Here is a 17,567-nt window from a genome sequence, read left to right as displayed (position 1 = left end):
AAGAGGAAAAAAAAGGCAAAAAAAAAAAAAGACCAACGGGGAAAAAAAAAAGTATAAAAATAAACCCACCCAACCAAGACGACAAGAGGTAAAGATGGCAACAACGCTTCAGACTCTCGGGACGCCACGGCCGGACCCGGACCGGAGGGCCAGGCCCCGCCACCCCTCGGAGGACCACGGGCGCCTCCCTAAGTTATTCATCTCCTCTCGCGGCTGCTGCTGCTCCGGACACGGGCACCCGCTCCCACCTCCGCCCAGGACCAGGTGAGCGACGGGGCAGGACACCCAGCGAGGCTGCCGTCCCCGTGCCCCCACCGCCACCGCCGGGACAGCGCCCATGATGGGGTTTGCCAAGCGGGGAGGCGGGCGCCAGGGGGCCAGCGAGGACCCCAGCAGAGGCCGCCCCAGAGGCGGGGTGGGCAGGTGGGAAAGCCACAAGGGCAGAAGAGGGCTGTGGGGAGACCCAGGGCGTCGCCGGGGACGCAACACGTGGCAGATACCTTCACGTCGTGGGACTTGCGCCTACCCCAAGCGTGCGCTCGCCGGGTCGCTCGGGGACATGCGTTCGGGCCCCGGGCCGGCCCGTTTGGGAGGAGAAGTCTATGCAATTGACCCCCAGCCCCCCACCCCCCACGGCAGAGGAGGCCACCCCCCCGCACCCCGCCCCGCCGGCTCCCACCCCCAGGGGAGGGACCCACATTGCACACACTGTAAGAAATGCACTTTCCGAGGAAGGGGCTGGGGGCGTCCGCAGACCCGGAGCTCCCGGAGAGGGGGCACCATCCGGGGTCTCCATCGCCCGAGCCCTGGGAGGGAGGACCCCCGCCTCAGCCCCGGAGGTGGGGGGTAGAGCGAGTGGTTTAAGTGCCTGATCCCCACCGCCCGCCCCCTTGGTCCAGCCGGGACGCGAGTGGGCATCCTCCACCCCTCCCCGCAGCCCGGCCACCTTCAGTCGCTCCCCCTCATTGCTGTGCCCCCCTCAGAGCTAGAGATGGGACCCCGCCCCCTGTGGGCCCACGGGGCGGAACTGGGGTCCCCCGAGCGTCCTGCCGTGCTGGGGTGCGGGGTGGGACCTGGGGACGCCGGCGTGCCCCCCATATGCCTCCTCTGCCAGTGCCTTACATCCTGGAGCGACACCCCTCCCCCGTGCCTCCCAGCCCGAAGGGGGGCCACGGTTTGCACTTTTCTCTCCCCCCCGAAGCGGGGCGCAGCCGGGAGAGAAGGCCGGCTGGGTGCAGTCCACACGAGCCCAGACGGGGTGGGGGTCCTGGCTGGGAGTCGTCGGCGCCTCGGGGGGGCCCCCGCGGCCGCGTCGGGGACCTCTCATCTGCTAAGCATTTTCCGTTGAGCCGCTCCAAAAACACTAAGCCAGGGACACCGGGGGCCCCCACCCCGGCTCCCCGGCCCCATCCCCACCCCACCCCCGGATGGCCATCTTGGGTGGGGGGGCTTGGGAGGGGGTATCCGGTGTTCTAGGGTCACCAGGCCCGAACTCGGGGACCCCTCCTGGCCCATCCTTCTGAGCCCCCCGACCTCCTCCATGCCTGGCGCTGGGGAATAGTTCCCCCTACTACACCCCCCACGCCGGGGCCTGGGCCAAAGCCATTGCCCTGGGCAGGGCCCCCGCCTCATCTGCCCCCGCCTGGCCCTCCTCTCCCAGTCCCGGGACCCCGGGCCCGGCCAGCCTCCTCTCACCTCCCCAGAAACCGGACTTTCCTCCCAAACCAGCCCGAGGGGCTCGCGAACCCACTCGATCAGAGAGAAAGACCCAGGACCCTTCCCCCCCGCGCCCCTCCCGTCCTCCCCGAGGCTCCGGGAACCCTGGGTCCGTCCGTCTGTCCCCAGGGCCCCGCCACCGGTGGCCGCTGGGGACCAAAGCATGGGCCGCTCTCCGGGAGGCCAGGAGGGGTGTCCAGAAGCTTCCCCGCCGGGAACCTGAGGGTGCGGGGAGGCTGGGGGGAGGGGGCGCCTGGCAGCCCCCCGCTACCTACGTGCATGGTGCTTTAGTCGAGGATTCCTGACCTAGCTCCTGAAGTCGGCCCGCGGCCGACACTGCATGGCAAACGATACCTGGCTCTACGTCCCCCCCCCCAGCCCCCCACCACTCCCCCCTCCTCTTTAAACAAAAAGATACAAAAAAAAACCTTAAAAAAAATTCCATGTTTCCTAATTTGCACGAAAATTTCTACCACATGATGTGCCTTGCCTTCCGATAATAAGTATTATTACCTTTAAACAATATCAGCGCACAGAGATAGCTGCATGCCCTGCTCGTGTAGTCAAAAAAAAAAAAAGACAAAACAATGACATGAAATAAAAAGTAAAAATTGAAAAGGGATGTATTTCTATTTGTAAAAAAACAAAAAACAAAAAATAAGGATTTAAAAAGAAAATCACGCTAAAAAAGCGACCCACAGAACAGTGGCCCCGTGGTCCGCCCCGCCCCACGCCGCCCCCGGCTTCCCGGCTCCTGCTGCAGCCGTGGGGGTGCGCCCTGGTGCTCCCCCACCCCCGGGCTCCAGAGGGGTCGTTTCTGAATCCCCCCGCCCACGGCAGCGGACAGACCTCAGGGGTGTGCCCTGGCCCCGGGCCACCGCCCAGCCCCCAGACGCCACGCATGCACGACCCCGGGCGGGCCCCCGTGGGGTGGCCGCCTGCCCACAGCCAGACCCCCCATCCCACCTCTCATGCAGGCTGGCGTCCCCCCGGCTCAGGGTCAAATTGCTGTCCCCCCCATCCCCAAAGACGCCCCCTCTTCCCCCCTGTGCATCTCCCTCCTTCTTGCCAAAAGACCCACTTGCCCCCATCCTCCCCAGAGACCGGCCGCGGGTGGCCGTCCCCTCCTGCCCACTCTGCCTCCAGCCAACGCCCATTTCTGCGTCTTCCAGCTGTGACTACGGAGGGTATCTGGTCTGAAACGAAAAAACAAAACCAAACCCGATATATGCAATATCCGTCTGTCTGTCTGTCCCTGTAGGTCTAGGCCAGCCGTCGGGGGCCCCGCCCGGGGGGACACCGCGTCACAGGCCTGGGTCCGCGTGGCTGGCCGTGCCGTTGTCTTTTTCTCCATTTTATTTTTTTCTTATTTTCCTATCTTTATCTTTCTTTCTTTTTGTTAATTCTTTTTCTTTGCCTGGAAGACTCGACCAAAGTAGCAGACGGGCGGCGGGGTGTCCGGCGGGGAGGACCAAAGGGCTGGGTTCCCCAACCTCCGGCCCCCACCTGGGCCCCTCGAGCACCTCCTGTGGGGACACCCCAGGCGGACGGTCCCCATCCATTCGCCCCCCGAAGTCAGACTTCAGAATTGCCCCAGAGCAGGTGGGCCTCGCAGAAGGTCCCGGCCTCTCTGCCATCCTAACGCCCATCCAGTGTTTTCTTCCAAAAAGACCCCGCAGTGAGCCCCTGGGGACAGGGAGAGCCCAGACTGCGCCTCGGCCCGTAAGACCTGACCCCCCGGCCTGGCAGCCAGGGCCACGCGGGGCGCTTGTCAAGTGGCCGTTTTCTGGGTCTTATTCCCCGCCCCCTCCCGGGGAAGTGGGGAGCCGCCAGTGGCGAGGAAATTTCTCCCCGGACCCCTCCCCGAGGGCTTTGTGGGGACCGTCGTGTCCCTCACGGCCCGCCCCCACAGCACCCCCTCCCTGGCCCCTTCGGCCCCACGCTGAGTGCAGTCATGAGCCCTTCCCAGGAAGCGTGTTATCTTGGGGCTGTGTGTTCCCATTTCTCGGAAGAGCTCCAGGGTCCCCGCAGGCAGAATAAGGCAGATAGACCCCTGACCCTCTGCTGTTCGGGCTTGTGACCCGAGTGGGGAGGGGACAGGGCGTTGGGTCGTTTTCTTTTCTCATGTATGAAACTGACATCTTCGCAAACCCCATCCCCTCCATGCGCCCACCGTCTGTCCCCACCCTCGCGAAGCCCCCCAGCCTGCCCCCCGGGGTCCAGCCATGCTGTGGAAAGAATAGGGAGACCCCCACATACATGCAGATGGCCCCCGTCCCTCTCCTGGATGAGGGCACTGGGCCAGGACGGAGGGGGAGGTGTGGAGGGGTCCCCCGTGCCCCGCTCTGGAACCCTGGTCCTGGCCCAGTTCTGAGCCCAGAGCTCCACCCGGAGCTAGACAATCAGACCCAAAAGGAACCCCAAAGGAGACCTGAGGGGCTGCTGTAGCTCCCCGAGCAGCAGACAATTTCAGCCTCAGCATCCCCTCCCTGTTCCGGAACCTTCTATCTGTCCCCAGAGGCAGCAGTGTTCCAGGGGCAGGCAGACTGGCCAGTGGGGCCAGGGCCAACCGTCCAGCCCTTCCGGAAGAGACAGCACACAGGACCCCCCCGCCCCCCAACTCCGGCTTCTCCAGCGGTACTGAGGCCTCCAGTGCAGGGCTATACTATACATATATATATATATAATTTTGGAGTTTTTTCTTGTAATACAGATTATACCGTGGCTACTCTTTATTTTGGCCTGGATTCTCTCTCTGAGACTCTCATTTCGACTTTTCTTCCCGGAGGGTGTCGGACGCATCCTCCCGTCCCTCCTCGTTTCTGCCCCAGGCGGACACAGCCTCCCCCAGCCAGCCATCCTTGGGCGTCTCAGGGCATGTGGGGTCCCAGCTGGCCCCCCCACCCCGACCCCTCCCCGGGCCAGGCGGGGAGACAGCCCCAAAGCGACACCAGTGGGACTTGTCGCCAGAGATACCAAAACAGACTTTGCCCGAGCAGTGCCTCGCAAGTCTGCTGGTGTGGCTTTGGGGTCCTCGTCCCCCACTCCCCGGGGGCCCCCGGGCCTCGGGAAAGAGGAGACGGGATCCAGCAGGAAAGGGCCCCGGGAGGCAAAGGAAGTCAGGCACCCCCAAGCCACCGCCCCCCCCACAGCCCTCTATCCACACCTGTGGGCCAGAAGGGGACCACCGCACGGGACGGGAGCTGCCCCGGCCCCCCTCCTGCCGGGGACCCCCAAAGCCCGCTCTCAGAACGCACCAACACCCCATCTTCCCATCTCGGGTCCCAGCCAGGCCCCCGAAACCAAAGCCCCTTCGAGTCTGGGGGTCCCCCAGCTGCCCGCCCTCCCACCCCCAGGACCCCTCGGGGGGGATGGACGAGCAGAGAATCCAAGGCACAGGACACGGCCTGGGGGCCGCGGGGAGAAGGGAGAGACCCGTTTTCCTCTCTGGATTTCCTCTTTCTTTCCTTTGTTTTTGTTTTTTTTTCTTTCTTTCCTTCCTGTTTCCTTTACTTTTTCTTCCTTCCTTCTTTTCCTCTTGCTTCATTTTCCTTTCTTTCTCTCTCTCTTTCTTTCTTTCCTTTCCTTTTCTTTCTTTTTCTCTCTCAGATTTTTTGGTGGTGTTGCTGTTGCTTTTCTTTTCCCTCCGAGATATTTTTTGAGGTTTTTTTTTTTTTTTTTCCCATTTTGTATTTTACTGATATTACCAGGATAGTTTACTCTTGTTTCTAGCTTTCCGCTTGCCGCACACACCGGATCTCACACACACACACACACACACACACACACACACACACCCCATCCTCACAACCCAAGTCGGGAGACGGTGCGGGCCGGGTCTGCCGCCCCCCTCCTCCCCCTCCTCCTCCCCCCCTGGGGGGGGATGGGGTGGGGGACAAGGGGACAGCGGGGCAGACCCGGGCCCGGCCTCCCCCACCCCGCCCGGCTCCCCGCCCTGTGCCCCCACATCGTACTCCGATCATAACCTTGTATATTACGCAGTCATTTCGGTTTTCGCCGACGCGCCTACCTAAGTACCATTTACGGAAAGTGACTCTGGCTGTTATTATTTTGTTTGTTTGTTTCCCTATGCAAAAAAAAAAAAGAAAATGAAAAAAAAAAGGGGGGTTCCATAAAAGATTCAATAAAAGGCAAAAAAAAGAAAAAAGAAAAAAATGTATAAAAATTAAACAAACTATGCTTCGACTCTTTCTGGCTGTCTTGGGTCCTTTCTGTGTTTCGGGGGCTGTTTGGTTTGGGGTCCCCGCAGGGGGCAATGGCCCTGGTGGCTCTAGTCCTCTCCCCTCGTCCCCCCAGGATGGGCCATTTCACACCCCCGAGCCTTTGCTTCTGCCCTTCCTTCTGCTCATGGCCGTCTCCCCCATCTGTGCGGACCCTGCAGGTCCCACAGCAACATCCTCCTCCTCCAGGAAGCCTTCCCCCCTCCCCCCAGCCTGGCCCCTCCCCGCCCGGGGTCGGAACTCCCCAGGGTCTTCCATCAGCAAATTCCACGGGCACCTAGGGAGCACCCACTCTGTGCCAGACACCGAATTCCGGCTCCAAGGACGGCCTGGCACACAGTCGGTGCTCCATAAATGCACAGAATGCCTTCCCTCTCTCTGTCCATCTGGCAAACTCCCATTCACTCAGCAAAGATTTCCTGAGCATCTGGGGACACAGCAGGGAACCAAACGCCCCAAATGACCTGCCTTCCTGGCACGTCCAGTTCCAAGTCGGGAAGACAGACGGAAACAATAAAAATAAGTGAAATATCTGTCAGAGGAGGGAAGTGCCAGAAAGACAAATAAAGCAAAGTGGGGGATAGGAGAGTGGGCCTCACATGAGGAGGTAACGTTTAAACAGAGTCTTGAACAGAGGGAGACAAATAGCCCCCTGAAAATCTGGGAGAAGAACATTCCAGGCTGAGGGCGCAGCAGGTGCAAAGGCCCTGGGGCAGGACCGGGCCTGGCGTGTTGGAGGAACAGCGAGGAGGCCCCTGTGGCTGGAGCAGAGGGAGGATAGGGAGGAGACGGGGCAGGTTGTGCAGGGCCTGGTGGGCCGCGGGGAGGGCTTGGGCTTCTCCCCCGAGGGAGGAGGGAGCCCTGGAGGGCTGTGGGCAGAAGAGGGAGGCCCTGACTTGGTCCCAACACCTCTCATCCCCACCTGCCCAGGCAGAGCCCCTGCTCGTCCTCCCAGCCCCCCAGACCCTCAGGAGACCCCAAGATGGGCAAGCAAAGCTCTCTCTGCTGCACAGGCTCCTTCCATCCCACAAGCCCACCCAGGAGGGACGCTTATATTCCTTTTGACTGATGGGGCAAGTGAGGCACAAAGAGGCGACAAGACACACGAGGACCCAGGCACGGCACGCCTACGCTGACACGTCACGGGCACAGGAGACACACTGGTGGGGGGCGGGAGCAAAGGCCCCCCCCACGTCCAACACGTTCCCCTCCCGGCCCCGCCCCCAACAGGGGTGGGCGCGTCTGCGCTCAGCGGCGAGGTTCCGGCGCCCCCTGGTGGGAGGACGGAGGACCTGGACCCAGAAACCGGGTCCCGGACTGGGGAGGGGCGGTCAGGAGGCAGCGCCCACCCACCCGCGCCCCCATCCCCGCGGTCCAGCCCCACCCGCAGCGGGACAGGGGCCACTAGCGGGAGTTTCTTTTACGGGGTGGGGGCTCACTCCGTGGGGGAGGTGCATCTGGGGGTGAGGGGCTCAGTCCGGAGGGGGGGGTGCATCTGGGGTGGGGGCTCAGTCCGGAGGGGTGTTCATCTGGGGGTGAGGGGCTCAGTCCGGAGGGGGGGTGCATCTGCGGGTGAGGGGCTCAGTCCAGAGGGGGGTTCATCTGGGGGTGAGGGGCTCAGTCCGGAGGGGGAGTTCATCTGGGGGTGAGGGGCTCAGTCCGGAGGGGGGGTTCACCTGGGGGTGAGGGGCTCAGGCGGGGTCGGGGGCAATCTGGCCTTTGATCTCAAGAAAGCCTCAGTGTTTTCCAGAGTCCCTGGGGTGAAGCAATTCTTGGCTTAGCGGGGCTCTCTGCCATCCCTGTCCCCACCTAATGCCATAAAAGGGAGGCAGGCTTGTGACAACCCCTACACCCTGCAGCCTCCCCTAGCGGGGAAGTCCCGCCCCTGCGCAGAGTGGAGTCCAGACAGCCCCTCCCCTCTCCCTGCCCTTCCCCCCAGCACCGCCCCCTACCTGCACCCCCAGACCTTTCGCAGAGGAGACAGGACAGAAGACTCTTCCGCATTCTGCACGCCCAGAGCTGCAGTCTAAACACACCCTCTGACCTTCGGGATCCCCTAAGTCTGAAGGGGGGGCCTCACTCGCCCCGCCCCACCAGCACCATTTCAGCATAACAAAAAAATGACATTTTGTTCAATGCCTTTTGAGTTCTGGGGTCTGCGCTCGGGACTTTTGTAGACATTATTTCATTTAATCCTCGTGACAATTTACGAAGGATCTGTTTATTATCCTCCCCTTTTATAGGACAGGACACTTAGGCACAGAGAGGTTAAGTTACTTGCCTGGGGCCTCACAGCAAGGAAGTTGGGACTCCAGCTCCTTCTCCGTGGAGCCGCCTCCAGGAAGGCAGGACGGGAAGAGGGGGTGACGATGCTGTGCACCCTCACCACCCCACACCCTCGGCACCCGCACCCCAGCCCCTGGGAGTCGCAGCTTCAAGACAGTGCTCCAAAACTCAGCACGTGGTGCGAGGGGCCGTCATCTCCCAGGAAGCCAGGTCCCAGTTCACGTTCAGGGGCAGCAGAAACAAGATTGCAGGAGGCGCGGGGGAGTGGCCCCAGGGCCTGCAAAGACGGGCAGAACCGTCCGCACGGTGTCTCCCCACCTTCGCTCTCCCCATTTCTTCGCTCTTAGAAATCAGAGGTGGGAAAAGAAATCAGGCAGCGGGTAAAAAAAGATGTCTGCGAGGCAATGTGGGTAGAGAGATGAGACAGTGGGGAGTCCCAGAGATAGAGGGAGCTCCTTGTCCAGGGGTGCCCTCCAAGCTGGAGAAGAATGATCAGGTGGGGACCAAGCCTGGGAAGAGGGATGTAACGACCAGGTAATGTGCAAAGAGACTTCCAAGAGGGACTCGGGGCGGGTCCTGAGCCCCCTTCATCCAGGGACACTTTACCCCGAATCCCAGATGGAGGCACTTCCCCAGCCCCAGGACCAGGTCTTTGCTTATAGGGTGTGGAGGAGGCATTGGGGCATCCCTGGGGGCTGCCTGGAGGAGGCGGGGCAAGAAGCCTTCAGGTGGAGAAGCTCGCCACACTTTCATGGTCCGCAGGCTCCTCTTTTCTCCTCCAGCTCCAGCCCCCAGTCGTCCTCTTCCTCCTTCTCCTCCTTTCTCACAGTCTCCTCTTCCTTCTCTTGGTCACTGTGGAGACAAGAAGGGCCCAGATAACCGAACTTAACAAGGACTTACAGGGCCCCGGGCCTCCTGCAATCCTCCCAGAACCTCTGGGTCCCACACCCTCGTTGTCCCCATTGTACAGAAGGGGACGCTGAGGCGCAGACAGGTGAGGACACTTGTCCAGTGTGAACAGGAAGGAAGTGCTGAAGCCCACGCTTCGGCTACACAAGCCAAAACCTGCTCTTAACGTCTGGTCTCTCGGGCTTCCGGGGCCTCAAAACTGGGGGTGAGTGGATGGGCAGAGGCGGGGGAATGGACAGGTTGATGGGGGCATAGGTTAACGAGTCGATGGGTGGACAGAGGAACAGATGGATGTGTGGACGGATGGTGGGAAGGTGGATGGATGGATGGATGATGGACAGATAGAGAGATGGATGGATGTAGAGATAGAAGGATGGATGATGGATGATGGAGAGATAGAGGGATGGATGGTGGATGGATGGATGGAGAGATAGAGGGATGATGGAGAGATAGAGGGATGGATGGAGAGATAGAGGGATGGATGATGGACAGATAGAGGGATGGAAGATGGATGGAGAGAGAGAGGGATGGAGGATGGATGATGGACAGATAGAGGGATGGATGGATGGATGGACAGATAGAGGGATGGAGGATGGATGGATAGATGGACAGAGGGATGGACAGACAGAGGAATGGATGAGAGAGGGAGACAGGAAGGGAGGGATGATGGATGGATGATGCTGGGCTGGAGGGAGGGAGGGACGGATGGGTGGAGGGGTAAATGGCTGGATGGATAAGTGGATGTGACTAGATGGATGGATAAATGGATGGGGTGGGGGGGACAAAGACTTCACAGATCCCATGTGAAACACATGTTCTCCGGGAGGAAGCCACCCTCACTTTGCAGGTAGGTAGTGAGGAGGGAAGTCAGCGAGGTTATGAGGCCCCCACCGATTCTGAACGGAAGAATGACCCACTGGCTCTGAGAGGGGTGGGGCTTAGAGGGGGAGGACCTCAGATGGGCGGGGCTCGTATGGGGGCGGGGCTTAGAGGGAGGGGCTCGGGTGGGAGTGGCTTGGAGAGGAGGGGCCAGAGAGGGGCGGGGCTTGGAGGGAGGGGCTCCGAGGGGCGGGGCTTAGGGGAAAGGGCTCCCAGGAGAGAGGTTTGGGGGGATGCTCCGAGGGGGCAGGGCTTATAGGGAGGGCTCCGAGGGGAGCTGGTTGGGGGAAGGACTCCAAGGAGAGAGCTTTTGGGGGCAGGGGCTAGGCGGGGGGGCTCTGAGAGGGGCGAGGCTCGTAGAGGGGGCGGGGCTCCGAGGGGAGAGGTTTAGGGGGGAGGCTCCGAGAGGGGGCGGCAGGTCGGACGGGGGAGGGGCTCAGCCAGGGGGGCACCCACCTGTCGCGGGACCCGCGGCACCAGATGGCGTGGGCCAGGGCGAGGACGAAGAGGAGGAAGAGGCAGGCCAGCGCGGCCCCCAGCCCCACCAGCCCGGGCTTCCGCTGGGCCACTGCGGGCGGGGCAGGGTGGGTCAGCGGCCTGGCGCGGGGCGGGGGCCCCCTTCCCGCCCCCCCTCCTCCGAGGCCTTACGGGGCTGGGCCTGAACGGGCCGCGCGACCAGAGCGGCCAGAAGGGAGAGCCGGCCGGGGGTCGTCCAGAATCTGTCCATCGGGTGCGTCCGTCCTCGCCCCCGTCCAGCAGGTTCTGGGGTGCAGCCCCCGCCGGAGGAGGAAGTGGCCTGCCCAGGGCACCCCAGGGCAGGGCGTGGCCGGTGCCGCAGGAAGTGGGGGGTGGGCCCCCTTCCCCGGGTTCCCGAGCATCCCAGCGCCCTGTCTCCCCGAGGTCCACCCTGACCCCTCACTCCAGAGCCGTGGGAGGGGGAGGCTCAGGAAACGGGGGGGGGGGGGTTCATTCCCTGAGCACCAACTAGGCGCCAGGCCTTGCAGTGGCCCTTCAGTGCCTCCTTCAAGCCTCAAACTCGGGTCCTCACGTTGCAGAAGAGGAGCCAACTCGAGGCTCAGAGAGGTCAGGCCACCTCCCCGGGGCCACACAGCACTGCAGAGGAACACAGCTCTCCCAGCTAGGAACCACGGACGGGAAAGAACACCCCCCACCCCAGCGCTCTCCCACCATCCTGAGGACGCGAACCTCCAAACGTGACCTTAGCCAGAGCCTGCAAGCGCCCCCATCCTTTGGGCAGCCTGGCCCTCTGTGCTGGCTCTGCCAACAACAGCCGGGAGACCAGGCCAGTGGCTCCCCTCTTTCTAAGCCTCAGTATTTTCAGCTGGAAAATGGGACGAATTAGGTACCGATGGAGACTGAGAGGATAAAGACGGCACACAGCGCACATCGATTAGGGCGTTTATCACGTTTAGTTTATTTATGGTTTTTCCGCCCCCTGGTGGACGATCCTGGAAGTGTCCTCGGACAGAAGCCCCCCCGCCTTCTGGGCTGGAGCCCCAGCCCCGGCTCTGGGCGCGGAACGGAGCCCCAGACGCCAGCCTTTATCAAAGTCCTCCTTAAGAAATAGTTACCGTCCAGGGTAAGGTCCAGGGCCCTGGAGAAAGTGAGGAGAAGGGGGGAGGCTGGAAACAGGGAGGAGAGAGTGCTGTCCGGTCCCCAGATAGTGAAGGGCCCTGGGCGCCCCACCCTCCAGACCCCGGTCCCAGGAACGGAGTCACGTGACCCAAAACACGGGGGTGGAGGGGCAAGGACTTCCCAGGAGACGGCCCTCGGGGCTCAAAGTCCAGGGCTCAGCGCAGCAAAATCAAGATTGCCCAGGGCGCGTTTAATCTCCTCGGGGCATCTGGGCCTTGGCCCGGCTGGATCTTCCACACCTGCCTGGGCATCGCCCCCAACCCCAAAAGCTGCCTCCCCCCCGGGGAAACTGAGTCCCAAAAGATGACAGGAGCGCCCCTGGAGGGCTCATCAATTCTTTAATGCAGGTCCCGAGCCCCTGGCCAGTATTGGTCCTGAGGCTGCGTGGGAGGGAGGAGGTTCTGGCCAATAGATAGCAGGTGGAGGGAAAAGAAGTCAGGCAGCGGGTTGAAGCAGCTGAGGCCATGAGATTGTGGGGGTTTGGGGGTTTCTCCGTAACCAGGAACGCTCTCCAAGTGCAAGAAGAATCACCAGGCAGGACAAATTAGGAAGGAGGATGCATAAGGACCATGCGAGGCGCAGAGAGCTCTCCTTGAGGGGTGGGCGCTGCCTTCTCAACCCCAGAGGGAGTCATCTTGGTGGCTTCAGGTCCAGGTCACTGCTGAGAGGGTGGGGAAGGGGCATCTCCGGGGGGCTGCCTGGAGGAGGCGAGTGGGCAGTCTTCACATGGCTGTGTTCTTGGTTTTCTCGTCATCGCTGGGCCCCTCCTTCTCCTCCACCTCCAGGCCCACGTTGTTCTCTCCTCTCTTCTTGGGCTTCTTCTCCTTCTTCTGTTTCTTCCCCTTCTTGGCCTCTTTACTGGAGGGACACAAAGGCCCCGGACCCCAATAAGAAACAGAGTCGCTCCCACTGAACGGACACCCACCGGTGCCAGGCCTGTGACGAGGGTTCTACAAAAGTAGCTCTGTTGAAGCCTCAAAACAGCCCTGACGAGGCAGCCTTGTTATTTCCACTCCACAAAGGCAGAGACAGGGACTCAACTGCCCCAGGGGTGGACCGGTGGACGAGTGAGAGGATGGATGGATAGACAGATGAGAGGATGGACGGATGGATGGATAGGTGGGTGGGTGAGTGGATGGAGGAATGGATGGATGAGTAATGGATGGATGGATGGATGGGTGGATGGATGGATGAGAGGATGGATGGATGGATGGATGGATGGATGGATGGATGGATGAGAGGATGGATGGATGGATGGATGGATGGGTGGATGGGTGGATGGATGGATGGATGAGAGGGTGGATGTATGGGTGGATGGATGGATGAGAGGATGGATGGATGGATGGATGGATGGATGGGTGGATGGGTGGATGGATGGATGGATGGATGGATGGGTGGATGGGTGGATGGATGGATGGATGGGTGGATGGGTGGATGGATGGATGGATGAGAGGGTGGATGTATGGGTGGATGGATGGATGAGAGGATGGATGGATGGATGGATGGATGGGTGGATGGGTGGATGGATGGATGGATGAGAGGGTGGATGTATGGGTGGATGGATGGATGAGAGGATGAATGGATGGATGGATGGATGGATGGATGGATGGGTGGATGGATGGATGGATGGATGGATGGATGGGTGGATGGATGGATGGATGGATGGATGGATGAGAGGATGGATGGATGGATGGATGGATGGGTGGATGGGTGGATGGATGGATGGATGAGAGGGTGGATGTATGGGTGGATGTATGGATGAGAGGATGGATGGATGGATGGATGGATGGATGGATGGATGGATGGATGGGTGGATGGATGGATGGATGGATGAGAGGATGGATGGATGGATGGATGGATGGGTGGATGGGTGGATGGATGGATGGATGAGAGGGTGGATGTATGGGTGGATGGATGGATGAGAGGATGGATGGATGGATGGATGGATGGATGGATGGATGGATGGATGAGAGAGTGGATGTATGGGTGGATGGATGGATGAGAGGATGGATGAGTGGATGGATGGATGAGAGAGTAGATGTATGGGTGGATGAATGGATGGATGGATGGATGAGAGAGTAGATGTATGGGTGGGTGGATGGATGGATGGATGAGAGGGTGGATGAATGGATGGGTAGATAAGCAGTTACATGAGTGGATAGCTGCATGAAGGGGAATAAATGAATGAGAAGATAAGTGAATGAAATAGAGGAAGAAGAGAATGATAGATAATGGATGCGGGTGTAGATGGGGGGATGGGTAGATGCATCAATGGGCTAATGTGTGGGTGGACTGATGGATGAGTGATGGATGGCTGGAGGGTGAAAACTGGGTAGGCAAATGGATGGATGGATGAATGTATGTATAGGTGGATGATGGATGGATGGATGGATGGGTGGATGGATGACGGATGGATGGTTGGATGGGTGGGTGGGTGGATGGATGGATGGATGGATAGATGGTTTGATGGATGGATGGGTGGGTGGGTGGATGGGTGGGTGGGTGGGTGGGTGGAAGGAGGAATGGATGGATGGATGGATAGACGGATGGACAGATGGATGGATGGATGATGGATGGATGGATGGATGTATGTATAGGTGGATGATGGATGGATGGATGGATGGGTGGATGGATGACGGATGGATGGTTGGATGGGTGGGTGGGTGGATGGATGGATGGATGGATAGATGGTTTGATGGATGGATGGGTGGGTGGGTGGGTGGGTGGAAGGAGGAATGGATGGATGGATGGATAGACGGATGGACAGATGGATGGATGGATGATGGATGGATGGATGGATGGATAGAGGGATGGACGGACGGAGGGATGGATGGATACGAGTTGGATGGAGGAACGAACAAGGCAGGGAGGAAGCTACCGATGTAGGAGCACAGGTGGGGTCTAGAACCTCCAGCACATCCTGGAGTAGAAATTACTGGGGCTGAGCCGGGTCTTAGACAGAGGAGAGTCAGGTCCCCACCCCCTCAGGCACATGTTGGGCTCAGCCGAGAACCTTCCAGCCAGGGTGGTCTGCTCTTACACGCCTGCTCCCGTCCCCAAGCCTTTGCTCAGGTGGGGGTCTTGGCCGGGAAGAGCCCCCAGCCCTGACCACACCCCTGAGCTGGCCGTCAGAATCACGTCCGGAAGCAGTCGTGACCACGGGAGACACCGCGTCCAGGAGAGTCACCCACACCCAATCACATGCTTGTGCACAGACACCCCTGCAACCCCACGCCACGGTCTCGTTCAACAGGTATTTATTAAGCACCTACTGTGTGCCAGGCCCTGTGCTGGGCACTGGGGACAGCCAGGACCAAAGCTAAGTTCTCTTCGCCTATTGGAAGCCACCGTCTAGTGTTGAGAAACCGGTAAATGACTAAGAGACTTTCAGCCAGTGGTGACCACAAAGAAAACAAGTGGGGCTGAGGGACAGAGAGCATCAGGAAGGCCGGAGGTCAGGGTGGGCTTCTGTGAGGAGGACACATCGGAGCAGGGACCGAAAGAGAAGGAGCCAGCCAGAAGATACGGGGAAAGGTGTTCCAATCAGAGAGAACAGTAAGTGCAAGGGCCCTGGGGCAGGAAGGCGCTTGAGGTGCTCAAGGATAGAAAGAGGTCATCTGTGCACACCCATCCCTCCCGCCCCGAGGAGGGGCCTCACACAGACCCCCGACCCCCGCACACATCTGCACACACACACAGGCACTACCTCAGGTCCACTTCCTGGTACACGTTGCTCTCTATTCCGATCACGGACTCCTCCTGCTTCTCAGCTCTGTAGAGGAGATGGAGACAGAGGGGTGAGGGTGGGTGAAGGGCGGGAGGTGGGCTATGGGATGGGGGTCAAGGAGGAGCAGGGAAATGGGGAGACCTCTGGACATCGGGCGACAGGGGGAAGGGACCAGAGAGGGTCAGGAGGTGGGAGAGGGGTGCCCAGCTCTTTGGGGAGCGGAAGGGGAATGGGTGGCCGCGGGGGGCGGGGAGGCGGGCTCCCACCTGGCTTTGGAGCACCAGATGCGGTTGACCAGCATGAGGACGAAGACGATGAAGAGGAAGCCCACGACGGCGACCAGGCCCACCAGCCAGGGCTTCAGGCGACGCTCTGCGGGCGTCAGAAGGTGGGGGAGGCGCGACTCAGCGACGGGGGAGGGGAGGGGGCGACCCCGGACAGGGCCGAGGGAGGAGGGTGCTGGGTTTCCCACAGGAGGAGGGGGCGGGGACGGGACGGGAGGCCCAGGGGAGTGGGGGCACTAGGGAGGGGGCGCCCGAGAGGGGCCGGACCCCACTCCTCTGCTGGCCTCGTCCTCATCAGAGGCCTCGGTTTCTCATCCTGGAAAGTGGGGAGGTGGCGAACCTGTGCCCAGCCCATCCCTACGACCCCCGCCACCCCCGCCCCGCCTACCCTGCTGGGCCTCGGCGGACGCCAGGAGCAGAGCGCCCAGCACCAGCAGGGTCTCCAGGGTCGCCATGGCTGCGGAGGGGCCGGCAGCGGAGCGCGCGTCCCGGTCTGGGTCGTGGGTGACGCCCTGCCCGGCCCCTGATAAGGCGGCAGGCGGGTCTGGGGGCGGGGCAGGCCGGGGCGAGGGGCCCCCCCACCGGGGGGCATGCCCCCCTTCCCAGCCCAGGAGCGCAGACTCTGGACCCGGGGTAACAATTAACCCGGGAGTCCCACCCCCGCGCCCTGCGCGCGCCCCAGCCTCGGGGTCCCCGGGCTCCCTGCCTTCCCGGCCGGCTCAGCGCTTTTACGCATCGTTATTTCCTTCTCTGGACAGCCCCGGGCCCCCGGAACTGTGCCGCCTCCTTTGTGCAGAGAAGCCCAGGGGGCCGGGACTGCCCAGAAACAGCCAGAGCTGGAATTTGAACCCTGTCTCCCTCACCACCAGCGGAGACTGCCTCGTGCCGGCTCCCCGACCCCTGGGGACCCACAGCCAGCGCGGGGTGGGCACGGGGCCAAGAAGGGAGGGACTCCCTTGCCAGTCAACCTTGATCCCGGGGTTAATTAGATGGTGGACCCTGCCCGGGCGAAGGGGGACCCCACCCCAGCTGCCACGGGACAGCCACAGCCCAGGCACGTGGCAGGAAGGCTGGGATGGGGGGGAACCCCCCACAGCACCCTTGGGGGCTGGGAGGATGCTGGGGGGTCATTGTATGTGCATTTATGGAGCACCTACTGTATACCTGGTGCCTCCTCCCTTCCTGAGGTCTGACTACGACCCTTGTGCAGATGGGCCACTTAGAGAGTGACAGTTCAGGCGCCCTGGCCTCAGGACAGGCCCACTTCAACCAGCCGGGCAGGCATATATGAAGCACCTACTGTGTGCCCCGTCCTGTGCAAAGCTCAGAAGGGAGGGCCATCTGCTGGGAGCTCCAGGGCTCGTCGGGAAGTCAGGACCCCCAGAGGCAGATCTGAATGAGCGGGGAGGGGGTGGGGACAATTTGGAGGTGGGGAGCCCGGCGGAGCAGGCGGGCAGAAGCTCCTGGGAGCCCCAGCTTTCCCAGGCAGGTCGCTGGCCCGGCCTCTCCGGGAAGAGTCCTCTCTGCTCTGAGTCATCTCCGGGCCGTGTGCCTCCGTGTCCCCTCTGTTCAACGGGGGCTCCCTCCTCCCTCGGAGGATTAAATGAGATGATACGTGCAAAAGGCTGATTTAGCGCAGCAGCAGGCGCATACTAAGTGCTGAAAAAGGGCTGGCTACTATCATTGTTATTTTTTTAAATCCTGACGTTCTTGGTTTACAGATGGCCGGCGGCTCGGCGGAGGCTGGCGGGGGTCCGGCTCTGGGCTCTGGGGGAGGCAGGAGCCTGGAAGCAGCCGTGTCCCAGCCCCGGGCCCGCCGGCCGAGAGAGAGAAGCCCTCGGCGCAGACGCGGAGACGGGCTCTGGGGCG

The 17,567-nt window shown here is 61.3% G+C and overlaps 2 protein-coding genes and 1 long non-coding RNA gene across 3 annotated transcripts; 1 reads left to right on the top strand and 2 right to left on the bottom strand.

Annotated features, from left to right (window-relative positions):
- Window positions 1-8,156: 8,156 nt before the first annotated feature.
- On the bottom strand, window positions 8,157-10,803 carry LOC147912199 (small integral membrane protein 24-like). The gene is made up of 3 exons (XM_087425255.1): window positions 10,680-10,803; window positions 10,488-10,599; window positions 8,157-9,095 (listed from the first exon to the last, which is right to left on the bottom strand). The coding sequence occupies exons 1-3, from the start codon at window positions 10,756-10,758 to the stop codon at window positions 8,993-8,995; spliced, it is 294 nt and encodes a 97-aa protein (XP_087281381.1). The 5' UTR covers window positions 10,759-10,803; the 3' UTR covers window positions 8,157-8,992.
- Window positions 10,804-11,449: 646 nt separating this feature from the next.
- On the bottom strand, window positions 11,450-16,497 carry SMIM24 (small integral membrane protein 24). The gene is made up of 4 exons (XM_087425759.1): window positions 16,087-16,497; window positions 15,681-15,786; window positions 15,394-15,459; window positions 11,450-12,545 (listed from the first exon to the last, which is right to left on the bottom strand). Exons 1-4 carry the CDS (start codon window positions 16,151-16,153, stop codon window positions 12,410-12,412), a joined length of 375 nt encoding a protein of 124 aa, XP_087281885.1. The 5' UTR covers window positions 16,154-16,497; the 3' UTR covers window positions 11,450-12,409.
- On the top strand, window positions 15,717-17,505 carry LOC147912198 (uncharacterized). The gene is made up of 3 exons (XR_015550238.1): window positions 15,717-15,802; window positions 16,457-16,622; window positions 17,420-17,505. It is a non-coding gene; the product is annotated as an uncharacterized LOC147912198 (long non-coding RNA).
- The last annotated feature ends 62 nt before the right edge of the window (window positions 17,506-17,567 follow it).

The sequence above is a fragment of the Ceratotherium simum genome, chromosome 39 (assembly GCF_057802395.1).
Source record: "Ceratotherium simum simum isolate JZ-2026a chromosome 39, ASM5780239v1, whole genome shotgun sequence".
Lineage (NCBI taxonomy): Eukaryota > Metazoa > Chordata > Mammalia > Perissodactyla > Rhinocerotidae > Ceratotherium > Ceratotherium simum.
Note: the sequence above shows the minus strand (reverse complement) of the source record. Positions and strands in the feature narration are given on the sequence as shown.